Raw genomic sequence first — 27,588 nt, forward strand, 5'->3', positions numbered from 1 at the left:
GCAGAGGAAGAAATGCGTCAAACCTTAAAGGGTGGTTTTCAGCCCCCAAAAACCTTGGGAGTAGTAGGTGACTGGGAGGATGCAGTTTTAAATACTGTAATCCTCAATGATCCAGAGGAGTCTGCTTTTTTATGCCTCCACAAACTTGCGGTGCATGGGCACCCTTATTCTTCAAAGCCTGCAAAAGGACCTGAGAATTTGTGACATCAAGGAGAAGTATAATTATTGGTTGGCAACCCTCCTTGACCTATGCTGCAAGGAGAAACTCTCAGAACTCATCCTGCCCTCACAAAGGGAGCACAGGATGAAATATCTTGAGGAGTTTATGTAACACCTTTCCAGACTCTGGTAGGTTACAGTCTCATTGAAAAGCTACTTTTGATGCTTCTGTTGGTCAAAGAAGAAGCAGTGGAGAAGGGGGCCGCCTCGGTGATGCATTTCAAACCCAGGGTTGTCAGCTTCAGGATCTCATCGACAGCGTCTGCATCATATGGTGGAAGATTATCTAGGGGTGGAAACAGACGTGGAGAGCTTTCCAGTAGATGGTCCACTGGGTTTCTGGGTCATGAGAATAGACCACTGGCCAGAACTTGCCCAATATGCAATTAAGTTTCTGGGTTGCCCTGCATCCAGTGTGCTTTCTGAACGAACATTCAGTTCTGCTGGATGTGTTGTGACAGATAAAAAAGCATGTCTGTCCACAGAATCCATTGACCAGATGACATGTCAAAATGAATCAGTCCTGGATTACAGCAGCCGTCGCTGATTAAGTGTTATTGGGATCTCAAATCTCTGCAAGACTGTCTAGGCTGCCTAGCTTTGTGGGTGTTGCTTTTATCTTGAAGTATTTTTTTTTATAGGTTTCATGGGCACAATGAACACCCAAGGACCAACTTTCCCACACCTGTTTTTACAGCAAGACCTATTCTTGCTTTACCTCTAGAAGGCTGTGAGTGAAAGCACCACCAACAACCCAAAGGCCAATTTGTTCTGCAACTGTGTGACAGGCAGGGGAGTATCTACTGCTAGGCAAACAAGTTTTTTTTGGGGGGGACAGCGCCATCTACAGGCATAAGGGACCAGTGGCAACACTACAGGGGGTCAAGGTCAAGAGTTCTCATCTTGAATGTGCTCACCAAGTCATATAGACTGGCTCGCCAAGCCGTTGTTTACAAAATAAAGAAAGCTTGCAGGGAAAACCAATAGCCATTTAGCACCACTGTTCCCTTTTGTGATGCATAAAAATAAAAAAAAAGGTCAACCCTTATACTACCTCCGGGTGACAGTGCTTGAAGCCTGAGAGATGAGTGAGATGTATATCTAGAAATATAAAAAGTACCAAATGTCAGTTGGTGTTCACATAAAATAGGCTACATAGTTGCAAACAGTTGAAAGTAATTAGGAGGAACACCTTGAAGAGCCCAAAAAGATAAATGCCTGCTAGACATGGGGGCTTGGTTAAAAGTGGATGTATCTTTATGGCAAACAGTGTATGGCAAATACGCTGTCTGCACTGTCTAATTTAGGATTATTCTACCTCTATGCACTTTTTTGATACTCAGGCCAGGTCAGCAAAATAATCCCAGTTTTGCAAACTGCATTCTTCATTTATATTGTTCATATGCTTATACAGGATTTTAAGTTTCCACTAAGTTCATTTAAAAATGTTAAAATTGAGTTTCCTGCCATGTGTGAACTGTAGAAATAATGCAATTTTGTGTGAGGATTCCATAGTTAAGTGTTGACAGCAATAGGTGGATCTCCCTGACATTATTGGATATCTGAATATTTCCAATAAAGCATGTTTGCTGCTTTAAAAATCTGTATAAAATGAATTAAAACAATAGTAGCAGATAATGTTTACAAATTGTGTTTTAAAACCATGCAGCAGTATCAAACTTTATACATTTTAATGCTGTTCCTTTATATTACTCAGTAAAGAACTTATAGATTGTGAATTTGAAGTAATTGTTTACAATAAAAAAAAACTTCTTGTGTGTCCAAGTATATTTTCTACAATGTATAGAGGCTGATGAGGAGTATATCTTTGTATTTCATCAATTAACCTCCAGATCAAAAGTGTAGTTATTCCCTAATGGTATACAAAACTCAACAAAAAAGCTATATAATGCTTTCTAAGACATTTTCTTAAAGCAGTCAACAGCACAAGGGCACGGGCAAACAAAAAGGGTCGAAAAGCACTTGCATAGAAAATTAATGAGAAGGCCCTTAGTTTATTCATCAAAGTCAAACTGAACTAATGTGTTCATATAAAATGCATACTGACCTTCTTGTTCTAGTAATAATATCACAGTCAGTGCAGTGTAATGCCAAACGTCTTAAAATAAACATTACAATCACAATAATTAAGCTAAACCACAGACCCCACTTTGCACGTTCTGTGAATGTCATGATGCAAATTGAATGCCATGCTGTTAATCCTTTATGTTTCAGAGGGATGGGCACTCAACAGAGAACATTAATGTGACAAAAGACCCAGTGAGATCACTGGGTATACATTTCCATCAATGCACTTCATCCCAAGCATGCAGACATAAAAACATATGATTAAAGGCACAAAGTTATTATTACTAAAGTGAGAATAACGATTTCCCTAAAAACAAAACAAAAAAAAACACTGTAGTCCTTTTACATTTATGCAATAGATACAGTGATACATTGGTTTACACTACAAATATTAAATTTGATTAAATAATATTTGATCATATAACATGACAATGTTATCTGGTTCATTATTAACCATTTCCAGACCTTAGGTGTTTTTCAGATTTGGTGTTTGCAAGACTAAAACAGTTTTCTCTGCTAGAAAATTACTTAGCATGGCGCTCGCTGTTCACCTATTTTGAAGCCTATTAGAGCCTATGGCTCTAATAGGGTGCTTTAAAACACTCACCCGGTGCCCAAAAAGGGGCCGGGCAACTGAATAGGGGGTGTCAGCTGCAGCCATAGATAGATTCATGCAATGCATGAATCTATCTTTTGGTGATAGAGGGGGTGGCAAAAGAGAGGGGACCCCGCCTGTGTGCCCTTATGGACGCACTGCCACTGGTAGACCTGACCTTTCTTCAACAGAACCCCTTTACCATGCTCTATCATGAATTTCTATCTAATGCTTATCTAGAAACTTCTGTGATCTCTGCTGATCAGGTCCTACTCAATGAACATCACTCTCTGACCATCAGAAAAAAGATATGTATCTGGGGGGAAAAAAGTCATACAAAAGAAAACATGATTGGGTTACAAGATTTCAAGCTATAAAGGCAAAGTTCAAATTAAATTTAACCAATCCATTCAAATTTACCTTTAAATTAGGGCAATGCGCTGCTGTAGGCATAACAGGAGTTAGTAGCCTCTAGATCAGGGATCTCCAAACAACGACCCTCAAGCTGTTGCTAAACTACACGCATGGGCCTGTCACTCAGTCACAAACAGAAGAGCAGCCCGAGTGGCTGAATGGAGTACGTCCGCAGTAGCCGCACAGGCTGCTCTGTCCTCTATCTGAGGGACAGGCGGATGTGATGACATCCTCGCCATAGAATGCCAGTCTGTGCGAGGTTGAGGACTGTAACAAAGTTTCGCCTCCTAGATAGATGGAACACTGATCGAATGATACATTGAATCAGTGTGATGTGTTTCATAGGAGGCAGTACTTTGTTACAGTGGGCGCCGGGATATTCAAATCCGTGACATGACAGAGCTCTGTGTGGTAAGGCTGCATTTTATAGGACTGGTAAGGCTGCATTTCGTGGGCACAGGTCAGGCTGCATGTCATGGAACTGGTAAGGCCCCCCCCCCCCCCCGCAAAGCCATTCAATGGGAAGATCAGTGTGCTAACAAAAAAATATATTGATAATTGGTTTGGTTATAATACATTTTTGAAGTAAAACTTTTTAGGTTGTTGCTGCTCCTGTCAATGGCATCCCACTGTGTCCTCATTGTTGCTGTTCTTATACAGACTGTGCATTTTTGTTAGTGCAATAATGTTGAGTGTACTGAGGCCCCGTACACACGTCCGAGAAACTCGACGGGCAAAACACATTGTTTTGCTCGTCGAGTTCCTTGTGAAGCCGCCGAGGATCTCGGCGAGCCAACTTTTCACATTGACTAACGAGGAAATAGAGAACATGTTCTCTTTTTGTCCCGACGAGATCCTCATCGGTTTCCTCGGCGAAAAGTGTACACACGACCGGTTTTCTCGGCAGAATACGTCTCCCATCGAGTTTCTGGCTGAATTCTGCCAAGAAACTCGGTCGTGTGTACGGGGCCTTAGAGTTTGCTTGACACCAAGAACTGCAAGAACTGCAATACAGAGATGGCCTATTTTTGTTGTGCTCCTCTGAGTTAAAGCTGTAGTTTAGCTAACAAGAATCCCTACAGATTTAGTCACATAACTTACCGGGATGCTGGACTCTGGAGAAATCTGTAAAGTTTTGGAGTTTTGGATTTTTGCTACCCGGACCCGAACCTGAACCCGAACAATTTACTGTAAGTTCAGGTTCGGTGTTCGGCACTGTAATGGCGCGCTGCAGGGCAGCCAATCAACATTTGTTTAACTTGTGTGACCTAGAAGCCATCACCGCCATGCCTACTAATGGCATGGCTGGAATTGGCCAGTGCAGCATGTGACCCAGCCTCTATATAAGCTAGAGGGACATAGCACAGCACGTCACTCTGCTTTAGATAGGGTAGGGAAAGGCTGCTGCTCTGAATGGAGAGAATTAGATAGGAGTCAGACTGTCCTGCTTCAGAAATCAAATTACTCAGCAATCTACATAGCACAGCAAGTCACTCTGCTTTAGATACTTTAGGGAAAGGTTCCTGCCTGGTTTTGCTTTTAGGGAGAGAAATAGATAGGAGTCAGTCCTGCTTCAGAAATCAAATTACACCAGCACTGCATATGTTACTGTGAGATACACCCTTTAGATACTTTAGGGAAAGGTTCCTGGTTTTGCTTTTAGGGAGAGAAATAGATAGGAGTCAATCCTGCTTCAGAAATCAAATTACACCAGCACTGCATATGTTACTGTGATATACACCCTTTAGATACTTTAGGGAAAGGTTCCTGGTTTTGCTTTTAGGGAGAGAAATAGATAGGAGTCAGTCCTGCTTCAGAAATCAAATTACACCAGCACTGCATATAATACTGTGAGATACACCCTTTAGATACTTTTCTTCTATTGTGCTATTCCAAAAACATCCATTTAGGGAAAAAAAATGCAGTGTTTCCTCCAGTTTTTGCAGTGTTTCCTCCATATCTGTACATGTGAGATAAACACTTTAGCTACTGTTCTTCTATTGTGCTATTCAAAAAACACCCATTTAGGGCAAAAATAAAATATATTTTGCAGTGTTTCCTCCAGTGTTTCCTCCATATCTGTATGTGTGAGATAAACACTTTAGCTACTGTTCTTCTATTGTGCTATTCAAAAAAGCCAGTGTATTATGTGAACGTGTATTTAGCACGGCAGGGGGCGTTATCACAGACAAGCGCAGCCGCCTGTCCAGAGCCAATGTGGACAAGCTCACGTTCATTAAAATGAACCAGGCATGGATCCCACAGGACTTGTCCGTACCTTGTGCAGAATAGACACGTATATCGGCCTTACCCGGTATACGTGTCTATAATTACATTGAACATGGTTGTCTAAAATTACATTCTTGTAATTCTGATCTTTCTCACTCTTTTGGGGTGTACATAAATAAATTAAAAACAAAAACCTGTGTTGGCTACCTCATCCTCCTCCACTGCCACTTCCACCTACACCGCCACATCCACCACCACCTCAACCTCCTACTCCATATGGACCTCGTCCTCCTAGGTCAAGATGTTTTTATTTTTATGTATTTTATGTTATTTTAAGTTATTTCCCTATCCACATTTGTTTGCAGAGTACTTGCCATGCTCTTACCAACATTTTGCTGCCATTTGCAGCCCTCTAGCCCTTCCATTACTTTTTTAGAGACATTTTAGTACTGATAAGTTCGGGTCCCCATTGACTTCAATGGGGTTCGGGGTCAAGTTCATCCAGGTGTCCGCTCAACTCTAGACACAACCCCTTCTTCCTCCTCCTCTATTGAGAAAACATTATTTGATTGATTACACTGCTTGTTACATTATCTGTGAATGTGGGAGAGTCCAATTAGTCACGGCTTCTCCCTCCCATTCACAAAAAAAGAATGCCCATAATGGGCCTGAATGGGTAATTACAAGGAAGAGATAAGGTGGTGATTATGGGTGTATGGTAAAGGTATATATTGGTAGAATTGGGTAGAAAGTGAAGTGTAATGCGGCGTACAGATGATCAGACATTCTGACAACAAAACCGTGGATGAATTTCTGACGGATATTGGCTCAAACTTGTCTTGCATACACACGGTCACACAAATGTTGTCAGAAATTCCGAACATCAAGAACGCGGTGATGTACAACATGTACGACGGCATTAGAAAAGGGAAGTTCAATACCAGTCATGTTAGTAGAAGTTTGGTGAGAGATGATTCGCACTTTTCAGCCTCATGCTTTTCAGTCCATTACAGCGTGAATGTGCTATCTCCATTACGAACCCTAGTTTTACCAGACGGAGCACGTCCGTCTCGTACTGGATTCAGAGCATGCGTGGAATTTTGTGCGTCAGAATTGTCCACACACAATCGGAATTTGCGAGAATGGATTTTGTTGTCGGAAAATTTGAGAACCTGTTCACAAATTTTTGTTGTCGGAAATTCCAAAACAGAAAATGTCCAATGGGGCTTACACACGGTCGGAATTTTCGACCAAAAGCTCCCTTAGAACATTTGTTGTCGGAAATTCAGAGCGTGTGTACGTGGCATCACACCCCCTAGTATTGCCCCCTACTTTACCACTACTTTACTCGATCAAAACACATCACAAGCTATTAATGACAGAACTTTACTCAAATGAGGAGGTCCCCATCAGACCATATGTGCTGCTGTTTTGGCTGAAGACCCAAAGCTTGTAACCACAGTTAGCTTAATTTCAGCATTAAAGGTCCTGAGTGAGTAAACTATGGCCCGGATTCACAAAGCACTTACGCCGACATATCTCGATATAATGTAAATATGCGCCGTCGTATCTGTGCGCCGTGCCCACAGAACTAGATACGCCTGAAAATAGGCTTCATCCGACCGACGTAACTTTCCTACGCCGGCGTATCTTGGGCACATATTTACGCTGGCCGCAAGTGGCGCTCCAATTGATTTCCTATTCACATATGCTAATGAGGGAGATACGTTGATTCACGAACGTACATGCGCCCGGCGCATAATATACGCGGTTTACGTAAGTCGTACGGCCGGTGTAAAGTTATTCCCCATATATGAGGCGCAACTCATGCAAACGTATGGACCAGGGAACACAGCCGTCGTATTTTGCGTCGTTTACGTAGTACGTGAATAGGGATGGGCGTAGGTCACGTTCACGTCGTAGGCAGTGATCTGTCGTATCTTAGGGAGTAGTTTCGACGTGATTCTGAGCATGCACACTGGGTTGCGTCCACGGGACGGTGCATGCGCCGTTCATCTTAAGTACTTGTCTGTCACTCGGCCCATCATTAGCATGGGGTCACGCCTCATTAGCATGGCTCACGCCCACTTCCACCTATGCTGGCTTACGTAGATTTGACAGCGAGTGGGAGCGAGTGCTTTGTGAATACTGTGATTGCCGCTCTGCGCTGCGCCGGCATAGCCTAAAAAAGATACGCTACGCTGGCATAAATATGCGCCAATGTATGTGAATCCGGGCATATGTGTTTTTAATCTTACTACCCCTAGCTGAGTTTAAGCAGTTTTACAAAATAAAGGGTGTGCATACAGTTACAATATAATTCAGGCCCCAGGATGAAGGACTCTTTAATCACTTAACCCCTGGACCATATTGCTGGTCAAACACCAGAGCACTTTTTGCGATTCGGCACTGCGTTGCTTTAACTGACAATTACGCGGTTGTGCAATGTGGCTCCCAAACAAAATTAGCATCCTTTTTTCCCCACAAATAGAGCTTTATTTTGGTGGTATTTGATCACCTCTGCGGTTTGTAGTTTTTGCGCTACAAACAAAAATAGAGCGACAATTTTGAAAAAAAATTATATTTATTACTTTTTGCTATAATAAATATCCCCCAAAAATATATAAAAAAAATGTTTTTTCTTAATTTAGGCCGATACGTATTCTTCTACATATTTTTCGTAAAAAAAAAATCGCAATAAGCGTTTATTGATTGGTTTGTGCAAAGGTTATAGCGTTTACAAAATAGGGGGTATTTTTATGGCATTTTTATTAATATTTTTTTTTTACTAGTAATGGCGGCGATCAGCGACTTTTTTTCGGTACTGCAACATTATGGCCGACACTTCGGACACTTTTGACACATTTTTGGGACCATTGGCATTTTTGTAGCGATCAGCGCTATACAAATGCATTTGATTACCATAAAAATGCCACTGGCAGTGAAGGTGTTAACACTAGGGGGCGGGGAAGGGGTTAAGTATGTTCCCTGGGTGTGTTCTAACTGAAGGGGGGTGGCCTCACTAGGGGAAATGACTGATCTTCTGTTCATACATTGTATGAACAGAAGATCAACATTTCTCTCTCTGACAGGACCGGGAGCTTTGTGTTTACACACACAGCTCCCAGTCCCCGCTCTGTAACGAGCGATCGCGTGTGCCAGGCGGCGATCGCGCCCGGGAGTCGGGGGCGAGCACGCGCCCCCAGTGGCCTGCAAAAGAGCGGATGTAGAGCTACGGGCTCTCGTGCAGGGGAGCCGACCTGCTGCCGTAAAACGACGGCGGCTGGTCGGCAAGTAGTTAATGTGCAATATGCTCATTCAGAATACAGACAGTCCCCGAGTTACTAAACAAATTAAGGACTGTAGGTTTGTTTGTAAGTGGAATATGTTGGTAAGTCGGAACTCTGCTTGTAAGTGTAACTTCCGGCTGTGCAGGGATGTGGAATGTTCCGGCGTCCGCCTGTGGAGGCATGTGGGATGTTTCTGGCGCTTCTGGGGCTCTTCTGGCCTTGCAGTACATGAAGTACTGCAGTGTGGAATGTGGCAAAATAGCTGCTCGGAGGTATTCAGGACCAGCGTGGAGCACAAGCAGAAGGGATTGGGGCCGTTCGTAAGTAGTAGTAGTAGTTTGTAAGTCAGGGACTGCCTGTAGGTCTTTTTTGGCTTAGGTCCCAATTTTTTTTTAAATAAAATATTTTTTAGCTGTCATAAAAGATCATCATCATCTAAGCTCCAAAGAAAATAAACAAATGTTTTAGTAAGCAAGTGCATTTATTTAAAATAAATAATCTAAGCAGTGATATTAATTACATCACCGGTTAACTCTATTAGAGGAAGAACACATAATTTGTCCTATATGACATTCATTTTAGTTATGTAGAAATAAATAGTCTTCTAAATATAGAATAGCAGTTGTTGCTATAACCAGGACAGAACAAACACACATATTTAATGACAAACAAACTGGCCCATGTGAAGTTTTCAAATCATACGTCACATGCTGTACCAGGTATTTTTATTCTGATCTAAATCCCAAGTCACATTAAATGTGATGATATACTTGTGGCAACAGGTTTACTGTGGGGAAACGCAAGTAATGCTTTAACTCAAGCCAGCCTCCATGGCATATTTGACAGCATACAATTTGTAGGCTACTATTTCAAAAGCCCAGACTAAACTTATTCAGCACTGGAATGTCACTGTTAATTAAAGCTCTAATTATTTCAGACTACCATACATATGTCAAAATCCAGTAGGGCTTCTTATTATAGAAACCACAAGGGTGGTTACAGAGACAATAAAATGCCATTCTTCTCTACAGCTATACCTTTGATATAGAAAGGCTACTTGTAATGACAGAAATTACTTTCATTGTATGAAAGAATAAAACAACCATTTTGTTGTCTTTTTAATGGCAGGACATTCTTGACATTTATTTGGAACTCTTTAGTCTTTGGGTTCTATGTAAGGTCGATAAATTAGTTGTAAAATTGACTTGCATGTTTCCAGAGCAAAGTTTTCCCCCATGTAATAGTGCACTGGTTAAAAAAAAAAAACTCAAATTGACACCCTATCAACATGCTATAGAGAAGAGTGGCAACATACCAACCACCAACAGGAAGCCAATGCTCCCGGCCTACTGGCTATCATCTGGTCACCCAACAGGACCAGATGAGAAGGTGAATAAAGGGCACTGTTGCTTAGGTATCAAAAAACGTCTGTTTGCTGTGACATCAGCAACCTAAAAAAAGAGTAATATTTGATTTTTTTTAAGTGTTAGCACCACTCCAATTAGCAGATAATATATGAAGTGTTGGCTTCCTGCTTGAGGGGACTTACTATACACACTGTAAGCCAGGAGTAAACTGGTAAGAGTTATTTTGGAATAATTTTCCACTTCACCTAAGGCTAGCAGTTCAAGACAGTAGACAGGATAAGAACCAAGTTAACACAACCAAAAACAAAAGTGCAAAGAAAAAGTTAACCTTAATGGTGCGCAAGAAAAGAAAAATCTTCTGAGAGAGAATGAGAGCTAGGTTGTAGGTACGCAGATTAGGGTCTGACTGGCAAATTTTGGCCCAGGGGGCAAATACAACCCAGAGGCCCATGGTATAGTGACTCGGCACCCCTCCTGCCGAGTCATGGTACAGTGATACCACTGTAGATACCACTGAAGACACCAACAAAGAACAAAGAAGAGAATGGTGGGACTTTGTATGAGGCATGCATCCAATTAAAATTAAATATGGTGATAGCCTAGTATAATGAAGCTGTGAACATTACAGGCTGAAGCTTCGATCCAGGTACTCTCTGCTCACCGGGCGGGTTGGGCTGGACAGGGCCTGCTACACCCACTCTGGGTTTTCGAACTGGAAGGGGGTATTTATATATATATATATATATATATATATATATATATACTCTGCATTCAGTGTAGCCTATATATTCAGTGAAGACTCAATATTCAGTCAATGCAGGCAGTGTAGTTTATATAACACAGTGTATTGAAGTGGTTAAGGCAAACCCTGTGCCAAAATGTAAAATAAAATGGTGTGGGGGTGTCCCTCCCAAAATCCATAACAGGCCCTTATCCGAGTATTCAACTTGGCAGGCCACAGGAAAAGGGGGGACGAGAGAGCACCCCCCCTCCTGAACTGTACTAGGCCACATGCCCTCAACAAATCACCTTGCCCCCGTCTTGATGGGGACAAGGGCCTCATCCCGACAACCCTTGCCCGGTGGTTGTAGGGGTCTGCAGGCAGGGGGCTAATTGGAATCTGGAAGCCCCCTTTAACAAGGGGGTCCCCAGATCCTGTACCCCTATGTGAATAGGTAGGGTAGATTGTACCCTTACCCATTCACCAAAAAAATGTCAAAATGACGGCAGATAGTTTTTGACAATTGCTTTAAAAAAATAAAATAAAACATGTCCTGCAATGTAAAACCATCATCAATCAAGGCGCAGAGGGTCCTGAGAAAAAAAAACTGAAAAGCTCTGCCTCGATGGGAGGCGTCCCGCCGACTGCAGCCTTTTTGCTTTGATAGCTGTTATATAGCCAAGGGTGGGGCCACCTGGTGTAGTGGCCTTCGGTACGGTGACTGACGGTTGATTTACATCACGGGACACTTTTTTTTAATAGAGGAATTGTCAAAAACTGTCTGCTGTCGTTTTTGCTTTTTTGACACTTTTTTGGTGAATGGGCAGGGGTACAATGTACCCCATTCACATAGGGGGGGTGGGATCTGGTGGCCCCCTTGTTAAAGGGGCTTCTAGATTCCGATAAACTTCCCTTCCACAGACCCCCAGGACCACCGGGGCCATGTTGAGGGAATGTGGTCTGCCATGCAGCCAGCGAGTTGAGAAGCAGGGTGAGGGGGCGAAAATGACTTCTTACCAGACGGGGCCTCTAGTAATTTGGGGGGCCCTTCGCAGCTTTGCGGGGCTCTAAGCGGCTTGCATAGTGAGCCTATAGGGCGGATCGGCCATGCCAACACTTGTGCTACTGAGTCCATATGTGTAACCAACTGCTGAGTAGTGGTGCAACGGATTGTCATCGATCCGCGATCCGAACCGAAGATATTGATCCGAACCGCACACGTGTGATCCGCGGTTTGATTTCTGGAAAACAAGTTGTGTGCATGTTCAGTCCACACACAGTGTGGTCATGGCGAGTGGAGGAACGGAGGAGCTTGAACGCCCCACGTCATTTAAATCCCCTGTATGAGAGCATTTTGGCTTCCCTGTCAAATATAATGATGAAGGAAAGAGGTTGGTGGATAAAACCGTGATGATGTGTAGGCACTGTGGCACAAAAAAGCCATATGACAGTGGAAACACATCAAGCATGGCCACGCATGAAGCGACATCACCCTGGTGTTTCACTGACAGGAGTGAAAATGAAAACGAAAGCTGCTCAACAACCGCTCATCAGCGCAGCATTTAAGCAGCCCCTTGTTGCACAATCAGACCGGTCAAAAGCCATCACAAACGTCATTGGTGTGTTTATAGGTGCAGACATGAGGCCATATTCAGTTGTGCAAAACGAGGGCTTTAAACACATGCTGAAAGTGCTTGAGCCACGTTACAACATTTTTTTTTTGCTGATCCGAAAAATGATCCGATCCGTGACTCTGATCCGAGAAACGATCCGAACCTACGTTTTTTGATCCATTGCACCCCTACTGCTGAGCATACTCTCCTTTTACTGTATATTGACTTAAGTTGGATTATTTAAATCTAGTTAACCACTTACCCCCCGGACCATATTGCTGCCCAAAGACCAGAGTACTTTTTGCGATTCGGGACTGCGTCGCTTTAACAGACAATTGCGCGGTCGTGCGACGTGGCTCCCAAACAAAATTGGCGTCCTTTTTTTCCCACAAATAGAGCTTTCTTTTGGTGGTATTTGATCACCTCTGCGTTTTTTATTTTTTGCGCTATAAACAAAAATAGAGCGATAATTTTGAAAAAAATGAATATTTTTTACTTTTTGCTGTAATAAATATCCCCCAAAAATATATAAAAAAACATTTTTTTTCCTCAGTTTAGGCCGATACGTATTCTTCTACATATTTTTCGTAAAAAAAATCGCAATAAGCGTTTATTGATTGGTTTGCGCAAAAGTTATAGCGTTTACAAAATAGGGGGTATTTTTATGGCATTTTTATTAATATTTTTTTTACTAGTAATGGCGGCGATCAGCGATTTTTTTTTTGGTATTGCGACATTATGGCGGACACTTCGGACATTTTTGACACATTTTTGGGACCATTGGCATTTTTATAGCGATCAGTGCTATAAAAATGCATTAGATTACTATAAAAATGCCACTGGCAGTGAAGGGGTTAACACTAGGGGGCGGGGAAGGGGTTAAGTATGCCTGGGTGTGTTCTTACTGTGGGGGGGGGGTGGCCTCACTAGGGGAAACACTGATTTTCTGTTCATACATTGTATGAACAGAAAATCAGCATTTCCCCTGCTGACAGGAACGAGAGCTGTGTGTTTACACACACAGCTCCCGTTCCCCGCTCTGTACCGAGCGATCGCGTGTGCCCGGCGGCGATCGCGCCCGCCGGGCACACGCACGGGAGTCGGGGGCGAGCGGGGAGCGCGCGCGCGCCTCCGGCGGCGCGCACGCGCCCCCTAGTGGCGGCTATACGATAGGACGTATAGCTACGGGCTCTCGCCCAGGAGAGCCGACCTGCCGCCGTATAATGACGGTGCGCGGTCGGCTAGTGGTTAATAACACATCTACATTAAATAAAAAATTGGTCCCACATAAAAAGATCATAAATAGAATGGACGACCAATTTTTATGCCCACAAACATGAACCTTGAGCCATCTTTTCTTGAACTGTATATATACAACCTGAAAGAAAAAGCACCTCCTCCTCCTGGTGTGTGCTACTGGTGTGTGCGTCTGGCCTGGCTCCTGCCTTGAGTTTGCAGCTTGCTGTGTCTCCTCCATGGTGTCTTCTTCACTGTCTTGCATTGACCGACCGAAAAGGGGCATGGCAATTACTAGAACGATCATCAGGGGCGTGGAAACAGTCGGAGCTTCTCGCATGCGCATTGTATAAAGGGATATTGTGTGAGTGAAAACGTCGTTCACAGTCGTTAGAAAAAGTCGGAAGAAATGATCGTATAGTACGACGATACGTAACTTGATTTTGGACGTTATGATCAGTGGATGAGTTTGTGGGTTAGATATGGGGAGAAAGCTTAGGAGTAAAAGGCTTGACTGACATTAGCTTTTTTTGCTTAATTTTGACTTGCAGAAATAATGGACGTCTTCAGAGAACAGGAGTTCTTCACAGAATTTGTTCAAAGGGGGCCCCGGATGGTAACCTCCCTTTTTTCTAGAATTTTTCTTTCCGAAAAAAATAATTTATTTAGCCAAGATCTGGCATTGTAATGGCCCCACTCCACACCCAAAAATAATCTACATATTGTTGCCACACAGCACGTGCGCTTTGGGGGGCCAAACCTGTATGGACAGGGTCACGGGCCACCACTGGAACATCAATGGCCTCATCAGGCACAAGTGTCATGTAGTTTGTTGAGGGTCTCTTTAGGAAATTGTGCAATATGCAGCAGCAAAGTATGACATGGTTCAGATTCAGCGTTGCCAACTGCCAGTATTTTTACTGGCAGCCAGTAAAAAACAGGCAATTTTCTTCTGCCAGTAAATGCCAGTAAAAGTAAAAGGTTGCCTGTAAAAAATATGTCTGTGGCACTCAGTTTGGTCCAGAGCCAGCTGGGACCATCCGAGTTCTTGCCACAGTGTGATCTGGCGGCTCTGGTGGAGGCTGTGCCTGAGCATGTTGTGTCATGTCATGGTGCAATGGAGCCAAGCAGAGCGGCCAGAGCCTTGTGTGTGGGCCTGCGGTAATGGAGCAAGGCAGGCTGGGACCGGGACTGTTAGTGCTGTTTAGACTGGAGTGGACTGGAGGGACCACTTGGCTTGGAGAGAGACTGTTACTGTGACTCAGGAGGGGACGTGTTGTGTTAGTGAGGTCTCGTCATCATCTGTGCGGCTGCACACTGCTGTCAGTGTCACTGTGTAAATTATATATGTGTGTTCCATCCATTCTAATTTCGTGCCCTCCTGAGTCCTGTCCCTGAGCTACTTACTTACTATATCAAAAATAAAATAAGAAACATGTTTTTTGCCTTAATATCTACCTTAAATCATTTTGCTAATTGCATATTCTTTTTTTGTAGCCTAAATACTCTAATTTGCACTTAAAACTGTAATTTTGTAATTTTTGGAAATGCCAGTAAAAGCTTGGCTGTGCCAGTAATTTTTGGGTGTTGTGTCAGTAAATTTCAATCTGGTAGGTTGGCAACACTGTTCAGATTCTACTTAACAAGTATATAGGGCCAAAGGGTCTTGTAATGACCTGGGGGGAGTGGTGGCGGGGAAACCCATGCTATTTTTTTTCGATGATTTTTATCCATATTGCCGGTACCAAACATTACATTAAAGCCGCAAGCAGTATTAAATGTATTTTTTCTTATAGTAATCTCATTTTGTGCAGGGACATTTCTAAACACGTGCCACTACTATAGACACCCAGCAGGTACGATATTTAAAGGAATTTTGCATTTTTTTTCTCACTTTAAGCATCATTAAAATCGCTGCTCCAGAAAAAAATACAGTTTTTAAAACTTTTTTTTCCATTGATACATGTTCCCTGGTGCAAGACCCGGGTTCTCAAAGACGTTTTCCAACAATAACTTGAATATTGGGCTTTAAAATGAGCACTTTTGAATTCGAACGTTCGAGTCCCATAGACTTCAATGGGGTTCTAAATGTTTGCGCGAATGTTCGGTCCGTTCAAAAGTTCTGATGCGAACCGAACGCGGGGGTGTTCGGCTCATCCCTATTAAAGAGTATGTTAAAAAAAGTTGTGGACAAGGATGGGAAAAACTGGGACTTCCTGATACCATACTTGATGTTCGCCATCAGGAAGGTTCCCTAGTCCTCTACGGGGTACTCTCCATTTGAGCTGCTTTATGGGAGACACCCTCGGGGACTCTTAGGCTGAGTACTCACGAGCAGACATGTCCGATGAAACCGGTCCGCGGACCGTTTTCATCGGACATGTCTGCCCGGGGACTTCTGTTCGATGGCTGTACACACCATCGAACAGAACTCCGCGCGTAAACAATACGCGGGGCGTGTCCGCGGTGTCGCCGCGACAATGACGCGACGACGTAGGCGGGCCTGCCTTTTAAATGCTTCCACGCATGCGTCGAAGTCATTCGACGCATGCGAGGGATGGCGGGCGGCCGGACATGTACGGTAGGTCTGTACAGACGACCGTACATGTCGGGGGGGGACAGGTTTCCAGCAGACTGTTTTAAAGCAAGTCCAGGAAACAGTTGTCTGCTGGAAACCTGTCCGATCCGCCCGAAAATGGTCCGCTCGGGCCTACACACGGCCAAACATGTCTGCTGAAACTGGTCCTCGGACCAGTTTCAGCAGACATGTTTGGTCGTGAGTACGGGGCCTGAGACATAGCCAAGGAAACTTGGGAGGGGGAGAAGACACCCCACAAAAGTGTCATTGAGCATATCGCTCAAATGCAGGAGAGGATTGCAGCAATCATGCCGGTGGTAAAAGAACTCTTACTGCAGGCCCAAGCAGCCCAACAGAGAATATAAAACAGGGGGGCCCAACTCCGTGTTTTCTCACCTGGTGACAGGGTCCTCGTGTTAGTTCCCACTGTTGAGAGCAAATTCCTGGCTAAGTGGCAGGGTCCCTTTGAAGTAATTGAAAGAGTTGGGGAGGTCTATTACAAGGTGTATCAACCAGGTAAAAGGAAGCCCGAACAGATTTACCACATAAACCTGTTAAAGCCCTGGAAGGCTAGACTGGCATTAACTGTGAGGTCCCTCCCTGTAATGCCTAAGGGTATGGAGTCCCCTCTGATCCCTGAGGTCACAGTTCCAGACACCCTGTCATATTCCCAAAATCAGGAAGCTAGAGAGTTCCTGATAAGGAATAGAGAGAAATTTTCAGAGTTGCCTGGTACGACTTCAGCAGTTCAGCATGATATTGTTACTGAACCTGGAGTCTGTGTCAAGCTCAAACCATACAGAATTCCCAAAGCTAGAAGAAGGGACATCAGTGATGAAGTTAGAAGGATGTTGGAGCTAGATGTTATTGAGTAATCCAATAGTGACTAGTCTAGCCCCATTGTATTAGTCCCAAAACCGGATGGCACTTGGAGGTTTTGTAACGACTTCAGAAAGCTTAATGCAGTAACAAAGTTTGACACGTACCCAATGCCCAGGGTAGACGAACTTATAGATCGACTTGGCAAGGCCCATTATCTGACCACTTTGGACTTGACCAAAGGATATTGGCAAATACCCCTGACTAATGGTGCCAAAGAAAAGACGGTGTTTGTGACCCTGGAGGGATCATTTCAGTATAAGAAAATGCCTTTTGGGTTGCAAAATGCCCCTGCAGCCTTTCAGAGGGCCATGGACAGGACCCTAAGACCTCACCGACAGTATGCTGCAGCTTCTCTGGATGACATAGTGGTGCATAGCACTGACTGGGAGTCTCACTTCCCCCGTGTCCAAGCTGTCCTTGATTCCCTCTTCAAGGAAGGTTTTACGGCGAATCCAAAAAAATGTGCCATTGGTTTGGAGGAAGCCAGGTATTTGGGCTACACTATTGGCCGTGGAGTGGTCAGGTCCTGCAAACAAGAAGCAGGTCAGGGCCTTTCTTGGGATTGCTGGGTATTATAGAAGGTTTATTCTGAATTTTGCAACTATAGCTGCCCCATTGACAGACCTTACAAAGGGGAAAGACTCCATAATGGTGAAATGGTCCTCAGTAGCAGAAGAATCTTTCCAAGTCCTGAGAAAGACTTTTTGTGCACAGCCAGTACTATACTCCCCCGATTTCTCCAAAGACTTTTTGGTTCAGACAGATGCCCCTGATGTAGGTATTGGGGCAGTATTGTCACAGGTACACAATGGGGAAGAACACCCTGTGATGTACCTAAGCAGAAAGCTCAATGATCATGAGAAAAAGTATGCAGTCATTGAAAAAGAATGCTTAGCCATAAAGTGGGCCGTGGATGCGCTAAGATACTATTCGTTAAGGCGCCAGTTCGAGTTAATAACTGACCATGCTCCCCTGAAATGGATGGCTCAAAAGAAGGAGTCTAATAGATGGGTGAACAGGTGGTTTTTGGCCCTACAAGATTAGATGGGGAATGTAGATGCCCTGTCCCGTGTTCACTCCTGTTGGGCTACAGGTGTTCCAACCCTGGGGTTGAAACAAGGGGGGAGGATGTGTAGCAGAGCATCCCAGGGAGAGCCTGGGAAAGTACTGTTCAAGGTTTATACCTCTCCCAGGCTCCTATCTTACACATTCAGGGATCTCTTCATACATTTGTGTGAGGTTCCCCTTAAAATTTAAAACAAACCCCTATCCAGGCAACATTTCTTTAACCAGTTCCCGACCCCCGCATGTACATATACGTCCACAATATGGCACGTACAGGCACATGGGCGTACACGTACGTCCTCGCCTATTAGCGGGTGGGGGGTCCGATCGGGACCCCCCCCCCGCTACATGCGGAGGTCGGGTCCGCTCGGGGAGCGATCCGGGACCACGGCGCGGCTATTTGTTTATAGCCGCTCCGTCGCGATCGCTCCCCGGAGCTGAAGAACGGGGAGAGCCGTGTGTAAACACGGCTTCCCCGTCCTTCACTATGGCGGCGCATCGATCGCGTCATTCCCTTTATAGGGAAGACACGATCGATGATGTCATTCCTACAGCCACACCCCCCTACAGTTGTAAACACATACTAGGTGCACCCTAACTCCTACAGCGCCACCTGTGGTTAACTCCCAAACTGCAACTGTCATTTTCACAATAAAGAATGCAATTTAAATGCATTTTTTGCTGTGAAAATGACAATGGTCCCAAAAATGTGTCAAAATTGTCCGAAGTGTCCGCCATAATGTCGCAGTCACGAAAAAAATTGCTGATCGCCGCCATTAGTAGTAAAAAAAAAAAGATTAATAAAAATGCAATAAAACTATCCCCTATTTTGTAAACACTATAAATTTTGCGCAAACCAATTGATAAACGCTTATTGCGATTTTTTTTTACTAAAAATAGGTAGAAGAATACGTATCGGCCTAAACTGAGGAAAAAAAATTTTTTTATATATGTTTTTGGGGGATATTTATTACAGCAAAAAGTAAAAAATATTGCATTTTTTTCAAAATTGTCGCTCTATTTTTGTTTATAGCGCAAAAACTAAAAACCGCAGATGTGATCAAATACCACCAAAAGAAAGCTCTATTTGTGGGGGGAAAAAGGACGCCAATTTTGTTTGGGAGCCACGTCGCACGACCGCGCAATTGTCTGTTAAAGCGACGCAGTCCCGAACTGTAAAAACACCTTGGGTCTTTAGGCTTCATATTGGTCCGGGGCTTAACTGGTTAAACATTTGGATATAAGAGAGATGCTATAGACATTCAGAGTACTGCTTTAACTCTTATACAAAATGGATACTAGCTTTGACATTCTTTAGTCAGCAGGGGTCCGGTGCGTCCCTGTTCTCTGTTTCAGGGACGAAGCCTGAATTTGGTCCTGAAACAGATCCAAAGACGCACAGTAACGGAGATATGTGAACCGCCTCCATGTCCCAAATTGCAGTGTCCAGCTATCTGTATGTGTTTTAACAATAACTTAAAAAGGATAAAGGCAGCGGGGCACTGAAAAAGACTAGCAAAAAAAGCTTCAGATCTTCAATATGGTTTGGCACTATGTTTAAGGTTTGTGGACCTCCCACTGGGTTTGCCAAACTTCACCCATCCCTAACGCTGGGTGGTCCTATGCTGCAAAACAATTTTACCAATGATATATGACAGTCTACAAAAGTCATCAAAACAGCATTAGATAGAAAGTAATGTAACAGAAAAAAAAAAACATTCCACTACTTGGCTATTTGTGATGAAATAAATAAACCCATCACAAACCTTAAGAAAAAAAAAAAAAAAAACTGAACATGTGATGAAAAACTGAATAAGTCAAGGCATAGCTGGACTACACATTGTTTCCCCACCATACATAGAAATACAGTCACCTCATATAAGCTTGTTTACAAACTAAATATATAATATACACTATGGCCCGGATTCACAGAAAGCGGGCGCACATTACGCCGCCGTAGCGCATATCAATGTACGCTACGCCACCGCAGCGCAGAGAGGCAAGCATGGAATTCAGGAAGCCAGTGCTCCCAAAGCTGCGTTGGCGTGGCGTAGGTTTCGAAGGCGCAAGCCGGCGTAGGTGGAAGTGGGCTTGCCCCATGCAAAGCCATGCAAATGAGGCGTGACCCCATGCAAATGATGGTTTGAGAGCCAGACAAGTACGTTTAACGAACTGCGCATGCGTCGTGCCGTGGACGCATCCCCGTGCGCATGCTCACGACCACGTCGGAACAACTGCCTAAGATACGCCGGATCACTGCCTACGCCATGAACGTAATCTACGCCCATCCAGACACACGTCCAACGTAAAATACGCCGGCTTGTGTTCCCTGATGCAGACCTTTACATGTCTGCTGCTGAGTTACACCTCCTTTATGGGGCTTAACTTTACGCCGGACGTACAACTTACGCACACCTGTAGCCTGCGTCGGGCGCGCGCAGGTTCGTGAATCGCCATATTTTCCTCATTTGCATATTTGAATGGCTAATCAATGGCAGCGCCACCATGCGTCTGGCGTAAATGTGCGCCCACTCTACGCCGGCGTAGGCAAGTTAAGTCGGCGGGATGAAGCCTGTTTTTAGGCGTATCTTAGTTTGTGGGTCCGGCGCACAGATACGACGGCGCACATTTGTACTTACGTCGGCATATCTTGAGATACGTCGGCGCAAGTGCTTTGTGAATCTGGGCCTTCATTACCAAAAGTATTGGGACACCTGCCTTAACAAGCACATTAACTTTAATGGCATCCCAGTCTTAATCCGTAGGGTACAATATTGAGTTGGCCCACCCTTTGCAGCTATAACAGCTTCAACTCTTCTGGGAAGGCTGTCTACAAGGTTTAGGACTGTGTCTATGGGAATGCTTGACCATTCTTCCAGAAACGCATTCATGATGTCAGGCACTGATGTTGGATGAGAAGGCCTGGCTCACAGTTTCCACTCTAATTTATCCCAAAGGTGTTCTATCGGGTTGAAGTCAGGACTCTGTGCAGGCCAGTCAAGTTCCTCCACCCCAAACTTGCTCATCCATGTCATAGGGACCTTGCTTTGTGCACTGGTCAAAATCATTTGGTGGAGGGGGATTATGGTGTGGGGTTGTTTTTCAGGGGTTGGGCTTTGCCCCTTAGTTCCAGTGAAGGGAACTCTTAAGGCATCAGCATACCAATACATTTTGGACAATTTCATGCTCCCAACTTTGTGGGAACAGTTTGGGGATGGTCCCTTCCTGTTCCAACATGACTGCACACTAGTGCACAAAGTAGGGTCCATAAAGACATGGATGAGTGAATTTGGGTTGGAGGAATGTGACTGACATCAACCCAATAAAACACCTTTGGGATTAATAAGATCGGAGACTGCGAGCCAGGCCTTCTTGTGCCTGACCTCACAAATTTGCTTCTGTAAAAATGATCAACCATTCCCATAGACACACTCCTAAACCTCATGGACAGCCTTCCGAGAAGAGTTGAAGCTGTTTTAAATGCAAAGGGCGGACCAACTCAATATTGATCTCTATAAGCTAAGATTGGGATGCCATTAAAGTTTATGTGCGTGTAAAGGCATGGGCCCCAATACTTTTGGAAAATAGTGTACTTACCCAGGTTAGAGCCAGTAAAATTTGAAAATATCTTCTGTGTAAAAGGCATGATTCGTCAGCAGGGCCGTCTTAATAGCATCATGGGCCCCTGGGCAAAGTAATGATCTGGGGCCCCTACAATGGAGACAGTGCAGGTAAACAGACATCAAGTAGGTAGGAGGCAGACAAGCGGAGCTTCCCCTTTTGGTTGGAGCTCCGCATTAACTACATGAACAATTATTCTGTACAGCAAAGAAACAGTGTGAAAATTCTACATACATAAAGTAACAAAGCTGTCCTGTGCATATAATATATCTGCTAGAATGATGCCTCCCCAGCACTATGGCCCCTCTGCGCCCTAGATATGCCCCCAGCACTCTGACCCCTCTACACTCCAGATATCCCCCCAGCACTCTGACCCCTCTACACCCCAGATATCCCCCCAGCACTCTGACCCCTCTACACCCAGATACCCCCCCTGCACTCTTACCCCTCTACACTCCAGATATCCCCCTACACTCTGATCCCTCTATACCCCAGATATCCCCCCCAGCACTCTGACCCCTCTACCCCCAGATATCCCCCCAGCACTCTGACCCCTCTACACCCCAGATATCCCCCCAGCACTCTGACCCCTCTACACCCAGATACCCCCCCCCCAGCACTCTGACCCCTCTACACCCCAGATATCCCCCAGCACTCTGACTCCCCTACACCCAGATACCCCCAGCACTCTGACCCCTCTACACCCCATATATCCCCCCAGCACTCTGACCCCTCAGCACTGTAACCATATACCTTAAGATACCCCTTGTATTGTGACTCCACTACATCCCTGATACCCCCTACACTGTGGCCTCTCTACATCCCTGATACATCTAGCACTATAGCCACCCAAGCTACCCCAAGCATTGCTATCCCCTATGCACCCCAGACTCCCCCTCAGCATTGTTTTCCCCCATACACTCTTCATATTCCCCGGCACTAATTATTCCATCCATGTAGTACTCCCTTTTGCAGTGTAGATACAGTGCATGTAAACTTTTGGCTCTGTGCCCACCTCCAGCACTGCACTCACCAATCAAGCAGGCAGAAGGAGGGGCAGAGAAGGAAGCATCCCTTTGGGCATTCCAATCCTTTCGGTGCAAACAGTGCTGGACAGCTGGGCTCACCATAACACCATTCACAATGCTACTTCTGCAGGTGGGCTTTCATTGCTGCCGACTCAGAAGCTCCCACTCCAGCTCCTATCCCGTGGCCTTCGAGTCCCGAGCATTCAAGCGCTTCGGCCCTGCCCCTCCCTGCTGGCTGTGAAATAATAGGTATCGTTCTGCATGGTGCACCGCTGCCAGCCTGGCTCCCCTGTGTATCCCTCTCAGTGCCATCATGGGGCCCCCAATTTCGGGAAAGCATGGGCTCAAGGACCAGTTGCTTTGGGGAATGTGCAGGGGCCCCACATGAAGCTGGGGCCCCTGGGCAGTGCCCAGGTGTGCCCTCTCATTAAGACAGCCCTGGATTCGTGTACCTACTAGATCAAGAAATCTGGCACTAAGCCAGTGTTACCTGCAGTGAAACCTGAATGTCAAACTAATCAGTAGATCCAGAAATATAGGATGTGAAATCCTCTATGCAGCTCTAGCAGATTTTTTAAAGCAGGGCATTATTGCCATAGGTCCAATGTCATTAAGGTTTCAGAGGTTTTATTTCAACCTTTTCACAGTTCCTAAACAAAAAGGGGGATGTGCCCCATCCTGGATCTGAAGGCCTATAGTCAGACAACAAAGTCTATAGTCAAACAACAAAGTTAATGAAAAAAAAAAAAAAAAAATTAGCAGACTTGAGTTACTACTTTACTTGTTTTTTTTCTGCCACCACTTTTTTATGTTTCTAATGTGTTCATTTGGATCATTGCCCACCTCCCAAGTTTCAACCTCGAGGCTGAGTTCACACTGCAGCACAGAGCGACTCACAGCAAGGGGTCCAGTGCGACCCTGTTCACCGTTTCAGGTCCAACTTCAGTCAGAATTTTTGGGCTGAATTCGGATCTAAAATGGACCATAAGACGCACAGAACTCCTGTCCAATTCACACCAGAGCCGCTACATAGAGAGACAATCACAATCCCCTGACATGCAAATTGGATGCGGGGAAACCTGCATTCAGTTTGCAATTTGCGAACCCAGCCTCAAGGATGCTCGGGAAGTATTTTTAAAGGAGTTTGACATTTTCTGGAAAAGTTACGATTTAGCTGCTTACTTTTTTGGATCTAAAAAAAGCTCTTATATTTTTCACTGAAGGTAACCTTTGGGGGAAAGGAGAGTCTATGGCTAAGAAAACTGTGGTTATGAAGTGTTCATGCTATAGAGCTTTATCATACATATTAGAAATCTGAGAACTAGATCACTTCACTACACTCAACACTTGCTCTAAAGGCAAAACGCTAAATACAAGGCTGAAATACACATATGAGCACAGTCGTATTTTCCAAGGCAATTGTAATTATGTCCATCCAATTTTTTGTTTCATATACAGTAAAACCTTGGTTTGAAAGTAACTTGGTTTGAGAGCATTTTGCAAGACAAGCAAAATGTTTTAATAAATTTTGCCTTGATATTCAAGCGTTGTCTTGATATAAGAGTAGCTTCATGTCACAACTGAGTATAAAAAAGAATAGAGGAGCCTCTAAGTGTAGCAATGTGGTTACATTTAATGAAGGTACAACATTTAACAACTTATTGCTACACTTAGAGGTGCCACTCTTCTCTTTTATACCCTGTAAAAAAATGCTTTGATATACAAGTGCTTTGGATTACAAGCATGTTTCTGGAACGAATTATGCTTCACAAACCAAGGTTTTACTGTACTGCTGATAATTAATACTGTACAGTGGTGTCCCCTCCCTGCCCACAGCCTGACGACTAGATAAAAAAACAAAACAGTGGTAAATCATAACCTCTGCTCACATTTTTACACTGTGATGCTGTGGAAGGGTTGACACTAGCCTTTAATACTAAAGATTGCACAGATGCGTGCAATATTATTTAATATAATTGAGCCTTGAGTTCCTCTTTAAGAAACTAGAGGCTGAATGCTTTCCAAGCCAGGAAAAGGGGAGGTACAAATCTATTTCAAAGCAACCAACCAGCTGTTTGATTTCATTTTATAATCTGTGTTAATAAAACCACCTCTACTATTGAATTAATTTCTTTGGGGAACATTACCTTTTTAATTTCTTGCAGATTTTATCCAAGGGGGCTCATAGTATATATGTGTGCATGTTGTACATTTATAATCCCATTACAGGTTCATTACAGATTATTTAATTATTATTCATTTGTAGGCTCCGAAATGAATGGGCGGAAAGGCTGGAAAAAAGAAGACTTGAAATGATAAGAAGCCAGAATCAAAACAATAAGGCAAACGCGTGAAAACGCCATCCTTACGTTGTTTACGTTTTGCTATGATAATAGCTTTTGCAGCATAAATACTAAATAATTACAACATGTCAACTTAGTAGCTTATTGCAAATGGGATCATTAGCTGAGGGCCAGTATAAAAGCAATTAACGTTTACCTTTTTTTATAGCATTGCAACTCAACTTGGACTAACATATCAGAATATATAGATGAGGCTTGTCTACTAATATTTGAAATTCAGTATATATCTTACCAGTTTCCTGTTACTTTTTCTTTACTATGAATGTTTTCAAAGAATGGCTATTTTTTTTATAAATGTGTTTCATGGGAAGGATTCACTATGATTTACGATCTAAGATGCAGCACAGTCCTATGAAGATGGTAACATTTATTGAAATGGCTAAACAGCCACCAACACTATCCTTATTACTAAACGACTGGATAATTTAAAAATTGTGTGCCCCAAATGGGGTCTGTTAAAAAGCCGTTGTGTGCTTGGATGATAAATAACAAACATTTGATGTGTCTAAAATAATAGTATGCTCTTTTATTACAAAGGTTATTGTATTGTTTTCTGGACAGAATGCTAAAAATCACTGCTTGTGTACACAGAGCTCTCACAATTTCCTTGTGTGGTATTTTAAAAAAAAAAATAGCATTTTGCTATATATGTCTCCCCCTTGATTTTTCCCTTCATAAATCATGTATAATAAGGCTCAAGACAGCATATTATTTGCTGCTAGAACAGCAGTGGGAATTGTGCAGGTCGACTGAGTCAGGGCATGGCTTGCATGCAAGGAGGTCAACCAACAACCCTCATAACGCATAAAACACTGTGCAAGCAGTATATTTATTGCACACATCCTAATGAGTTTAATGGACAGAAATTAAGAATCCATAAATAGTGTCATTTTATAATGTGATATAAACCAGCTCTGAACTGGATTATTGAATTATCAGAAATTATAAATAGGAGACCACCAAAATGGACTAAATTAAATTAAAAGGACAGATGTACGGGACATTCCTGATCCAATGTGCCTCCACCAAGGACAAATGTATTGCCAATTTACAGTGTGGGCTGTCACTAATTAGAGATTAGCACAGGAACTCTAGAAAACATATCCAAATGAACTGCTGATATAAAAAAAAATAGAAAACATAACTATAAAAATAGCTCTAACATTTGGGTTGGTAGATACAAGTTTTCAGGTGATCTAATTCTTATCTTTGAGTACTGTATGTGTCTATACTGTATATGTGTTACTGCATATCAGCAATCTTTGTACCTTTTTATTAAATAAATTAAAGCCCAACTGAATCATTTGTTAGCTCTAACGAGCAGGGCCCTCTGATCCCTCTGTATTGATTTGTATTGTAAGTGTATTGTCTGCCCCCGTGTTGTAAAGCGCTGCGCAAACTGCTTGCGCTATATGAATCCTCCTGTATAATAATAATAATAATTTGTTCAAAATTACTGTAATGCAGCCAGGCTGTATTAGCAGTAAAAAATGTGTCAGTGTTTTTTTTTTTTTTTTGAATGTACTGCGGATTTAAAATTACCTGTACCAGCATACTGGTACAACCAGCAGACCACTGTTCAACAGAAGGCACAGCAGTATAAAAATTCATCATTTGGCACACACATTGCAGAGTACGCCATATAACAAAGCCGTTCAAGGAGTGTAAAGACATTGAAGTGCGGTGCAAGGATGTGTTGCGTTGCCCTCTGACTTAAAAATTGTTCCTTTACAACCCCTTTAAGGAACGGTCCAGATCCACAGTGTACTGTACAGTTCTTCAACATACTGCCAATATGCAATTTTAACAAAGGCTGCAGCACACAAGTTTATAAAAAATAAAAAAAACACGGACACCTGGTTTACTGTATATGCAACCTGGCTGCAATATAGTAATACAATTGTTGAATCAGGCAAGTGAAGAGAGGAAAATTGTTTCAACTATAATGCATAACTGCAGAACTATTCTGCTTTAAAAAATACAATTCTAGGATTGTAGAATTATACATTTGTAATGTGTATGCACTGATGACCACACATATTGAGGTTGAGTTACTAAAGGCAAATGTTTACTTTGCAATGAATTTCCCTTAGTGAAAATGGTGAAAATTCACTTTGCAAAAAGATACCCAATCACATGCAAAGAAGAAAAAAAAAACGTATGCCTTGCAATACTTCTATTCTGGAATGATTCCCACCAAGGATACTACATGTAGGAAATTCTCGTATTTGTATCTTCACCCACAAAGGACTTGTAGGTCAATTGTTCTCTTCACAAAA

At 43.4% G+C, this 27,588-nt stretch overlaps 1 protein-coding gene across 3 annotated transcripts in view; it reads left to right on the top strand.

The window, feature by feature from the left end:
• The window catches only part of LOC120941714 (protein FAM240B-like), an 80,238-nt gene extending 53,595 nt beyond the window's left edge, over window positions 1-26,643 (top strand). For all 3 annotated transcript variants that reach the window (XM_040355324.1, XM_040355341.1, XM_040355333.1), the window contains one exon: window positions 25,213-26,643. In XM_040355324.1, coding sequence (XP_040211258.1) covers window positions 25,213-25,300 — 88 coding nt within the window. In that variant the 3' untranslated portion in view covers window positions 25,301-26,643. The remainder of the gene's footprint in view (window positions 1-25,212) is intronic.
• The last annotated feature ends 945 nt before the right edge of the window (window positions 26,644-27,588 follow it).

The sequence above is a fragment of the Rana temporaria genome, chromosome 1 (assembly GCF_905171775.1).
Source record: "Rana temporaria chromosome 1, aRanTem1.1, whole genome shotgun sequence".
Lineage (NCBI taxonomy): Eukaryota > Metazoa > Chordata > Amphibia > Anura > Ranidae > Rana > Rana temporaria.